Source organism: Stegodyphus dumicola, chromosome 12, assembly GCF_044657685.1.
Source record: "Stegodyphus dumicola isolate Sdum_Otavi_A_Nest chromosome 12, ASM4465768v1".
NCBI lineage: Eukaryota > Metazoa > Arthropoda > Arachnida > Araneae > Eresidae > Stegodyphus > Stegodyphus dumicola.
This window is the reverse complement of record NC_140779.1, coordinates 5484310-5496620: the sequence shown is the minus strand read 5'-3', so window position 1 is coordinate 5496620 and position 12311 is coordinate 5484310. Positions and strand designations below refer to the sequence as shown.

Here is a 12311-nt window from a genome sequence, read left to right as displayed (position 1 = left end):
AACCTAGCGCCAGAGTGTCGCTATAGTAAACAAATATAGTTAATTTTAAAGAGTGCATTTATTCTATTGTGCTATCAACGAAGTAGATTTAATTCAATCTAATAAGTTTTAATGAAATGCAAGAATAAATGTGTATAATTTAATATTCCATACAAGGAAGTCGTGGTGTACACATCAGATTTTTTTAAATTTTAATTCTAGTCATTTACTTGCTAATTTATCAAAATTCCACTTATTTAAATTTCTTTTAGTAATTCACAACATTTGGTTTTACTTTTGGTTTGGAATTTTACTTTCACACTTGCCTACATGGATGATGAAACATGAATTGAATTAATTTTTAAGATTAAAAAATTTTTTGAAATTATATATTTATTCATGGATTTTGATACTTGCACTTGATTTACATATGCTCTCAAAATTTAAATTATATTGTAGATTAGTTCATAGCAATAATTAATCATTTATTTGTTTTCAATTAAATTTAATTAATTTTAAATTTGCTTTTTACAAATAGTTAGTATGTTAAATTCAAATTTATATATATATATATATATATATATATTTTTAAAAACTTAGATTTAGTATTTTATTCCCTATATACTTAAATTATAGATAAAGTGATTAATGATATCACATTACAATCTGCTCAAGCATTGTGTATATTGATGGAAACATTTAAGCAGACAGAGAGAAATATTTTATAAGTTTGATTGAGAAACACTATGCTTCATTCGACACTAGGTTCTGCCTCTGTTGTTATAGTAATTTCATTATTTCAAATCAAATTTTAAATCAATATGAGATTTTTGCCTGACAATCAGTATTTGTATGGATTTTCTGTAGCTATGTAAACAAGTTTAAATATTTTAGTATCCATTCATTAACTGATGCATCTACCACACAGTTTTCAGTCGCTATTTGCTCCCCCCCCTTTTTTTTGCTTTATATAATATTATATTTTTGTATTGCTTCTATATTACATGTAATGTGCTATTTTGTATGTTTAATAAATGACAGAGTTGAAGGAGGGAATATGTAAGATGAAAATATGTAAAGCAAACTTCTAATTTTAACAGGCAATAGCCCTATTTATTTTTCATTTTCATTTGAGTACTTTCCATTTATACCCTTAGTAACTATGTATAACATATCAATATAAACTACATCATTTCAAAATTAATTTGCATCACAAGATCTTGTGCAATGCAGATGCCTCTTAGCCACTCAATAAAATTTCTATTGAAACCAAAACCTTTTTGAACTCTCGCATGTTTCTTCTGAATGTGTCATACACTTTCCCCACTTGCCTGCGTCAAAGTAACATATTGCTGCTCACTATCTGTCAGTCATCCATTGTGTCATGTAAACTTTCAAAAATTGAGTGTTGAATAAACAATAATTATTAATGATACTGATTTCTCTCTAACTTTACCTTTAATTTAAGTAATAATTAAAACACACTTCTGAACATATAAAATACACGATCAAACCATTGGTTGACAAGCAGTTTTATTATTCAGAATATCTATCTGGGTAGAATTGCTATTGTCATAATGGTCACCTTATTTTAGCAATTTCAATTATTCCACACTTATTGTCAAGATTTTATTATGTTTTTCCTTTCTCAACATAAATGATTTCTTTAAATATTCTTATTTCCAATACTTTAACTTAATCACTTTATCTTTCCTAATATAAACAATTATCACTGAAATGTTATCATTTACCTTATCTTTGGCATCCACACTAGAGCTCGTATCTTTTTGCTGTACCTCTGAATCTGACACTTTAAAACTTAAAAATTTTTCATCTTCAACATTTTCTGTGATGGATGAAGTAAAAGTACTGCTTCTTCTTTTGTTTAGGTCACCATCTATTTCTCTGTTTTCTAAAATATTCTCAAGTGTTTCTTTTCTCTCTACAGATGGTTTTTCAAATGATGCTTTATTTTCCATTTCAGTTGTATCTATTGATCCTTTTTCCACCTTTCAAAATGAATACCAAAAAAATGCATTAATTAATTATAAAAATAGATAAATGTTTATTAATATATTCTCTTTGTTTCAGAAATTTAGCATAAAAAATTTCTTAACATATGAAGAACAGATGTGAGATAAAGACCACTGTTGAATAGATGAATAGATGTGAAATAAAATACTAAAGCAAAGATGAATAACATTGTTCATACACAAAAATTACTGCATCACAGTTGTTCACTACATAATTTTGCTGAAAAGAATATTTCCCAATATAGTGTATTGTATGAGTGAATGACTAAACAATATCTGCCATATGACATTCTCTACTGACAACCCAGGCAGCTCACCTCCAAAAATATAGATGCACTTTTGGTAAAATAAAGTCATGGTATTTCTGCATGTGTTTGTTTCCCCCCCCCAAAAAAATGTACTTTTCCATTTTGCCGGCACATGTGATAAATTTGACAATAATGGTACAAATGATGCCAAATATCAGTTACCAGTGGAATATCCTCGCTGGTAACCTTTCACATCTCATTTTCAAAACAAGTCGCTGCCATTTCTTATCAGATTGATTGTTTCTTTCAATACTGGCATACAATTACATAGAATGTTTACCAGATAGTTAAATTTTATGCTCTAAGGCAATTCGCGGTATTTAAGTCAATTAGGATGCAATCACATCGCTCGCCCGAAGGCGAAAATATAGAAAAGTCAAGCAAGGGTTAAATTCATCAATTCTAATGAGAATGCACTAGCAAAGTAAAGCACTGCAGCTTTACATAAATTCTGAGTAAGCTATTCGTACGAATTAAAATGATTCTTGCATTTAAACTTCTATTCTATATTAAGATTTAACTTGAAATTAATGTAGATAATTACTGAGAGAATTAGATTTTTGTAGCATAGTTTACATGAGACGAGATCACTTGGGGTCACGTGTTATGAACCAGCAAATCAGAATGCTGTACCATGAAAGCATAGTAAATTCTTAAATAAAAGTCTTTTTACAAATTTATTGTCTTTATTTTGACAAATTTATTTGTCTTTTTACAAAATTTTAAACAATATTAAAATGTTTATGCCTTCAAAATAAAAAATTCTTAGAACTAACATTTGTTAAAATTTTTTTGTGTGTATACTGTGCGTTGTCGCCAATAAAGTCTGCTTGTTGAGATTAGTGCTGGCAAAACGGAAAAGTAACAAAAAAATTATGAATGAAAGAACTGCAGATATTATCGATGTTTTCTCATATTTTTCATATATTATTTTTATGAACATTATATGAATCAAAATGCACTGATAAAAAATGTCATCATAATACATTTCATTCTTTACTTTCGCAAATATTATACAAATTCTAAAAACTTTAAAAAAAGGAATTTGGGTTATCTATTGAATTTTTTGCATTTTAGGTTTGATATTCTTTTTCTTTTAAAAAAGAAAATTTCCTACAAAATGGAAAATGTTACCTCGATATATTACATAAATGTAAATTACTTTAATCATTATTATAACAATCACATGAAGCTAAAATCTTTCAATCCTTTTTTTCCCCCTATAAGGGAGAAATTTATATGATGATTTCAATAATTTTTATTATAAGAACAGTGTCCAGTATGAATTTTAATGTCCAAAATGCATTTTATTTTAGTTTAATTTATAATGCAAATAATGCACTTTATTTTAGTTTATGATGCACAGACAGGTTCATACACATTTCTGCAAAGACTTTTAAGGACCACTAACAAAAAAATTAAGGACCCATCATCAAATGGAAACTGAATAAATTCAATTAAAGATATTAACTATGCCTGAACTTCCCTTTTGTGATACCATCCTAAGAATAAATAGATTCACAATTAGAATGCATTATTATTACACATTAGTTAATAAACATAATCATAAAACAAATTTGAGCATAGATATCAACTTTATAAAATTTATCAGGTAGCATTAAATATTTTAACCTTATACAGTACAAAGTCCGTAATCCGGACTCGTCGAGACTTCGGTGATTCTGGATTATAGATCATCAATTTAAATCTGGTAAGATGGCATGCAGAAATTATACAATTAAAAATATGAAACTGTAATTTATGAAAAAAAGAGCAATTATGATCTAAAGGACATCAAAATTTACAAATTCGATTTTTGTGCTAATAATTTCGCTTTAATTCTATAAACAGACATAATTTCTTGTTCAGTTACAAAGTTCCACTGTTCCAAGTCCTGTAATTGCTGTGTCGAGAATACCGACTAACTTGTCAAACGAAAATTTTTCGTTTTCAATAACCTCTCTGTCACTTTCTTCACTATCAGAAGCGGTATTTTTTGGATCTAGAACACCATACTACAGATTTCGCCGTCCATTAATTGATTGATGATTGGGGCATTATCGTCACAACGAAAAACTTCTGTTATATCATCTTCATTTATTACTGCTTCTCCAAATTTTTTTTAAAATCCAATAACTGGAAAATTTCACCTTTAGTTTGCGATGTCTGAAAACCTTCAAATTCATGGCTATCATCTTCATTGTACCCACCATGAAATATGGTAGCTGGCCATAAATTATGCCAAGCATTTTTTAACCTCTCTGGAGAAACATCCTCCCACGATCTTGCGATGCTCCACACAGCAGATATTATGCTAAAAAATTTCAAAAAGTCTCGAATAGTCTTGCTATTGTTCAAGAAATTTAACATAGATTTTTAAAATGCTACTATCTGCATTTCAGCACGCGCACTATTCCCATATCCATAGGCTGAAAGATAGACATACAATTTGGAAAGAATACTAATACGGATACATTATCTTCCATGCTCTATTTGCGCAATACATAACGGGGAAAATCGTTACTCCTTTAAATGCTCGATGTAGTACATGTTTTTCGATTATGAAAAGTTTGCACTTGTGCGTTCCTGCAGCATTTGCGCATGCTAAAATTGTTAGTTTCGCTTTGGAATCTTTGACACCAGTTGGAGCCTTTTCTGTAGAGGTTGCCAAGGTATTTCGTGGTACATATTGTTGCGTAGATGAGGGGATCCTACAAATGAACAGGCAAGTACAAGTCTAAACTCAAGACTTTTTATTAACTAGAACTGAATGAAGAGCTACTTATATACAGCTGGTGAACATGCTAAAACATTCCAGACTTGGAATGTTCTGGAAGAATAAGAAGGAAATTTACATAAATAAGATAACATTAACAACAAGGATATTTAAATAAAAACCAATTATCAGGCATCTTGCCGAACCCGTACTTTCAGGTTTCGAGTCCTGCGCCTTCTCCGCTAAGCTATGAGGAGCTCGGTCGAAAAGAGCGATTTTCGCTACATTTCCCCCTTCTTAGGAAGAAGCAGCGTCCCACTGCGATCTGGTCTGGCTTCTTGTAACAGGTCTCCTGGAAACATTGGGCTTTCTTTCATCGTCTAGTTGTACTTTCGAATCAACGATAGGGCTTCAACCTCAACACGTGAATGATGTCTTTTGAATTCCGTCGTTTCTTATTTTGTTCCATACTTTCTACTTCGTACGACACGTCAGACAGCTGTCGTGTAATTCGATACGGTCCAAAGTAACGTCTTAGGAGCTTTTCAGATAACCCAACCTTTCGTACTGGAGTGAAGACCCAGACAAAGTCTCCGATGTTGTAGCTGACAGGTCAATGTCTCTTGTCGTATCGGCGCTTGTCTGTGGTTTGCACTTTAAGAATGTGGAGTTTTGCAAGCTGTCTAGCTTCTTCAGCTCTAGTGATCAGATGTTGCGCATAACTATCTTCGGGATCTTCGATACTGTATTGGAAAATTACATCGAGATTAGTCTGGATATCTCTGCTATAAATGAGAAAGAATGGGCTGAATCCCATTGTGTCTTGTTTGGCTGAATTATAGGCATAGGTTACAAATGGTAGAATAGTATCCCAATTTTCCTGTTCAATGTCTACGTACATGGACAACATGTTTGCCAATGTTTTATTGAATCTTTCAGTTAAGCCATTGGTCTGAGGGTGGTAAGCAGTCGTCAGCAGATGAGACGTCTTGCATAGATGAATTACTTCTTTAACAACATTGGATAGGAAGTTGTGTCCTCGGTCACTTATCATTTCTTTGGGGGCACCATGCTTCAGTACAATTTCTTCAACTATAAACTTGGCAGTTTCGGTGCCCTCAGCTGTCGGTATTGCCTTCGTGACTGCAAATCTGGTAAAGTAATCTGTGCAAACTATAATCCACTGGTTCCCATTTCGAGTAACAGGAAAGTGTCCAAGTAGATCTATTCCAATTTTGGTAAACGGTGTGTCAGGAGGTTTTATCGGATGAAGCTGTCCTGGTGGACGTTGCGGCGGTGATTTCCGTCTTTGGCATTTTCGGCAGTGTGATACATACCGCCGTGTGCTTCCATATAGCCCTGGCCAATGGTACTTCCTCCTTATTCGGTCGTAAGTTTCGGCAAATCTGAGATGGCCAGCAGTTGGAGCATCATGAAGACTTCTTAGAACCTCACTACGAAGTTGCTTCGGTACCACCAAGAGCCACTGCTGTCCCCTAGTATCATAGCTTCTTTTGTACAGTATACCATTTTTTATTTGATAATTTTGATATGCGTCACCTCTCTTGAGAGTTGTAATGATGGATTTTAATCGTTTGTCCTTCTGCTGCTCTTTTCCGTAATCTATGATTGCTGTAAAGAAAGGGATGTTTTCATTGTTCTCAATTATTGGCTCTATAAGAGGCTTTCTCGATAGTGAATCTGCATCGAAGTGTTTCCGATCGCTCTTGTAGACGATATTTATGTTGTACTCCTGCAACCTGAGAGCCCACCATGCAAGTCTTCCGGATAGATCCTTAACATTGGCCAGCCAACATAAAGAGTGGTGATCTGTGACTACCGTGAAGGGTTTTCCGTAGAGGTATGGCCTGAATTTACTAATTGTCCAGATGACGGCAAGGCATTCTTTTTCGGTGGTGGAATAGTTCCTTTCAGCTGCAGTGAGGGACCTGGATGCATAGGCTATCGGTCTTTCTTTGCCATCCTGGATCTGAACCAGCACTGCACCGATACCATAGCCGCTAGCGTCAGAATGTATCCTGGTTTCTGTGTCTGGAATAAAATGTCCCAAAACAGTGCCACTGGTCAGCAGCCTTTTGAGCATTGCGAAAGATTCAATCTGTAACGCGTTCCAAGAAAATTTTGCATTTTTCTGCAACAAGTCATGTAGGGGCTTTGCGATATCTGCAAAATTTTGGATAAATCGTCGGTAGTAGGAGCACAAGCCCAGAAAACTTCGGAGATCGGCGATAATTTTCGGAATAGGGAACTTTGCTACAGCCTCTACCTTTTGTGGATCGGGATATATCCCATGTTGATCGACTAAGTGTCCCAGTATAGTCAGTTTCTTTTTGCCGAATGAACATTTCTTGGAATTTAGCGTCAGTCCTGCTCTTTGGATACATTTCAGTATTTCCCTCAAACGCTTTTGATGTTCTTCAAAATTAGGTGCGTACACAATTATATCGTCGAGGTAACAAAGACAAATATTCCATTCGAGACCTCTTAGTACCGTGTCCATCATCCGTTCAAATGTGGCTGGAGCATTGCATAATCCGAACGGCATGACTTTAAATTCATAGAGACCATCTGGAGTCACAAAAGCTGTTTTTTCTCTGTCTTTATCATCAACATCTATTTGCCAGTAGCCTGACTTCAGATCCATCATAGAGAAAAATTTTGCACCAGCCAGGCAGTCCAAAGCATCATCGATGCGAGGTAATGCATAGACGTCCTTTTTAGTTACCTTGTTCAATTTTTTGTAATCGACACAAAAACACCATTCACCATTTTTCTTCTTCACAAGCACGACTGGATACATCTTCTTTTAGCATTCGTTGCACTTCGTCTGCAATCACATGCCTCTCAGTGGCTGACACACGGTATGGCCTTTGTTTGATTGGTGCACTGTCACTTGTATCCATTTTGTACTTCACCGAATTGCATCGGGATTTTTTCGCAATACTGTTAAAGTCAAAAATGTCACTAAATTCATCTAGTAGACTCAATGCTCGTCTTCCTCAGCATTGGTCAAATCAGTATCAAAAATCTCTTTTAAGTTTTCTTGAGATAACCTTTTCCTGGACCTATGTCCCTTGGAACCTGCTGGAGCCTGATCACTTAGGGAACAAATAGCGTCGTTTTTTATGGTCGTTAAATAGCCGACATACATCAGCATTGGTCAAATCAGTATCAAAAATCTCTTTTAAGTTTTCTTGAGATAACCTTTTTCTGGACCTATGTCCCCTGGAACCTGCTGAAGCCTGATCACTTAGGGAGCAAATAGCGTCGTTTTTTATGGTCGTTAAATAGCCGACATGGTACATATTGCCAGAAAAGACCAGTTTCATCAGTGTTGTAAATTTGTTCTGGAGATAATTGTTCACTATAAATGAGTTCAATGAATTCATCTGCAAATTGTTCAGCAGCTTCAGTATCAGCTGAAGCTTTTTCACCTGAAATTTTTAATTTTCTAATACCATGGAGATTTTTAAATTTGGTTAACCAACTTGTTGAATATGTGCACTCAGTGTTTAAGTTCAGTTCTTCATGAAATATTTTGGCTTGAGCCTTAGCATTAGACCCGTCAATGGCACACCCTCGCTGCGACCCTGTGTGACCCATTCAATCATCACTTTGTCATGATCGTCACTTTTAGCATAATGAACCCTTTTTCTGTTATTCATTGCAGGTGTGGTGTTGGAATTCACAAAAAATTCAAAATGTTCCTTTTCCTTTTTGCTTATGTCATATACAGTCGACTTTTCAATGTCGACTCCTCGCATAATTTTGAGACGGATATGTCTTTATCCATTTTTTGCAGCAATTCCACTTTTTGTTTGATGGACATCAAAACATGCTTTCACTTTGTAGATCCTTTGGCAGCTCCAGAATTGAAATCTCCTTTTGACATAATCGAAAGTTCAAGCTTATTTTTTATAAAATTGCTCTAACAGTCTGCAAAAAATAATAAGCCGGATCCAATTAGAAGATTAAGAAACAGTGCAATCTGCAACATTAACTGAAATGCCTTAGAATCAGTAAAGATAATTTTAGCCTAGCTTATACTATCCATTATACATTAAACGCGCATGCGTAAAGCATACAAAAAAAAAAAAAAAGTTTGTGGCTTTGAGGTCCAGATTATAGATCATTCCGAATAATGGACGTCCGAATTACGGACTTTGTACTGTAATAGTTGGACATATTTGAAAGAAGATTAGTGATGTTTTCTTTATGTTTTACTAACAGTTAGTTTTATGTTGATTTGTTTCTTTTATGTCTCCTTTTGTCATCTCATTTTGTCACGTACTTGCTCAGTTTAGAGGTTTAGTATATAGCAGGTAGGTTTTTGTGTCAAATGCATAGCTTAAAATCAGAAGTAAAATCATAATTAGCAAGATTCATTATATCACCACTACTGCTTGCCTAAACTGGAATGATGTTCTGCCAAAAAAGGAGGCTAAAGAATGGAAAGAATTCTCCACTACCTTGCAGCTAATTAACAACATTGAAGTCCATAGATGTATTTTACTACCAGATACAATCAAGATTGAGTTACATGGTTTCTCTGATGCCTCAGAGGCCGCCTATGGAGCAGTTATCTACTGTAAAGCCACATCAGCAACAAAACATACATCAGTGAGGTTGGTGTGCAGTAAATAGCGTGTCCCCCCCTAAAGAAGACTACAATAGCAAGACTTGAGCTTTGTTCAGCAGTGCCATTAGCTAAACTAATGCATGAAATGAAATCATCGTTAAAATTTGAGTTTAGTGCTATTCACCTTTGGACCGATTCTATGATTGTGTTGTTATGGATCAAGAAAGAGCCACATCTGCTTAAGACATTTGTTGCAAACTGGATTTCAAAGATACAGGATCTGGCTGAAACTGCACAGTGGCATCATATCGCTTCCAAAGAAAACCCATCAGATCTCATATTTTGAGGTATGCTTGCCAAAAGACTGCTACTAAGTCAACTGTGGTGGAACGGGTCTGACTTCTTAATGAAGGATGAGTGCCCTATATACCTGAAGCAATTACTGAAAAGGACAGTAATGAACTTAAAAACTTTGCTGATTCTGAACTATCAACATGTTTAAATTTAAATATGAATAATTTTTTAATGATTTATTGAATTGCAATAAATATTTAAAATTAATTCATATTATAAGTTTTTGTTTTAGGTTTTGTAAGAATTGTAAGCAAGAACAAAAGAAGGTAGGTAATTTACAAGTGGGAGAACTGAGAGCAACTGAAGAAGCTTTATTAAAATTAGTGCAGGGTGAGTATTTTATAAATGAGATAAATGGTCTTAAAAAATCAGGTATTGTTCCAAGATAGTTCTATTAAAAATCTTAACTCTTTCATTGACAATAATGGACTGTTGAGAGTTGGAGGTAGATTAAGAAATAGCAATTTAAATTACGAGAAAAAATTTCCTATTATTCTGCCTTCTAAACATAAATTAATAGAGTTAATAGTTAATTACTATCATTTAAAATATTTGCATGTGGGTTCTCAATCTTTGTTATATCATATAAGACAAAAATTTTGAATTGTAAGTGGTAGAAATGTTTGTAGAAAAATTGTAAAAAATTGTATTATATGTTTTAAAGCTAATCCCATTGTAGCTCAGAAAATCATGGGTGATTTACCAAAGGAAAGAATTATAGCTAATCTTACATTTAATTGTACTGGAGTTGACCTCTGTGGCACATTTTTAATTAAGTACAAAAACCAGAGAAAAGGTATATATCAGAAAGTTTATGTGTGTATATTTATTTGTATGTTACTAAGGCCATTCATTTAGAACTGATAACAGACCTTATATCTGAAGCTTTAATAGCTACCTTGAAACGTTTCTTTGCACGAAGAGGTAAAAGTTTAACACTATTTAGTGATAACGCTACTAATTTTGTAGGTGCAAATGCAGAATTAAAGAGGTTAAATAAACTAGTGAACAAACAAGATGAGCTTTTAAGCTGGTTATTTGAATTCTGAGAATATCGAATGGAAATTTTGCCCTCCCAGATCATCCAATTTTGGAGGCCTTTTGGGAGGCTGGAGTTAAATCTTTTAAGAGCCACTTCAAACATGTCGTAGGTAATGCAAAATTGACTTTTGAACAATTTTTAACAGTTATGATTCAGACTGAAGGAATTTTAAATTCCCGACCATTGACACCCTTGTCATCGGATATTGATTGTTATAACACCTGGGCATTTTTTAATTGGTAGAGCAATAATTCGATTCCTGAGCCAGATATCACAGAAGTTAACATTAACAGATTAAAATTGTGGCAACAGATCACAAGATTAGTACAAATTATCTGGAAAAAATGGAACTCCAATTATTTAAGTCATTTACAAAATCGATCTAAATGAAGCTGTAAAAACAATATACAAGTTGGAGACATGGTCTTAATTAAAGGTAATTTGCCTTGTTGTAATTGGGCAGTTGGTTGTATAATAAAAGTATTTTATGGTAAAGCTGGAAAGCTTCGCGTGTGCAATGTAAAAACTCAAACTGGAACTTTCAAACGACCAATTACCAAATTATGTGTCTTACCAATACAAAAATGAGTATTGTCTTTATCGTTATTGTGTAGTATTGAATGTGCTTTACATAAAATGTCATTATGTAACTGAAAGGTTATATTGCATTGTTTTAAGTTATACGCTGATGTATATGGTAAATGTCTAATTATAATAATGATTTCATGTAATAGTACTTATTCAAAATTGTTTATTATACTTGTTTAAATTTCTTTATATTATATCTTAATTACAAAAGTTGAATGCTACGCATTGCAACGCGGGGCGGCATATTCGCGTATATAGTGTAATCCGTGCATGCGCATCTGTAATGTTATGATCAGACGAGTTTGAGAATCGCCATCGACAGTGTACGAGGGCTGGTCACAGCTATGAGTTAATAAGTGATTACAATTAATTATGAGAATTAATAAAGTAAAGAACCAGCGAATTTATTATAGTGTGTGTTATTTGGGATGAGACCCAAACACATTAGAAAAATTGAAATAATTTCGAAATGCTTATGTTTCAGTTCTTGCTCAGAAATTCGAGTATCCCACCGTTTATATTAGAAATAGGAACAAATTATAATCCATGAACCTATTCACCCATTCAAAAGATAACTATATTCATCAATAAATCACCAAAAATATTTGTTAAAAATGCTAATTTGAATTCAAAATGTCAGTCGTAAAAACAGACAGAAATTTCAGATGATTAGAATTAAGGACCTCTTGCC

General features: G+C 33.7%; 1 protein-coding gene across 1 annotated transcript in view; it reads right to left on the bottom strand.

The window, feature by feature from the left end:
* The window catches only part of LOC118197442 (uncharacterized), a 576327-nt gene that overhangs the window by 537763 nt on the left and 26253 nt on the right, over positions 1-12311 (bottom strand). Inside the window, exon 5 of the mRNA XM_085827453.1 lies at positions 1731-1988. Coding sequence (XP_085683579.1) covers positions 1731-1988 — 258 coding nt within the window. The remainder of the gene's footprint in view (positions 1-1730; positions 1989-12311) is intronic.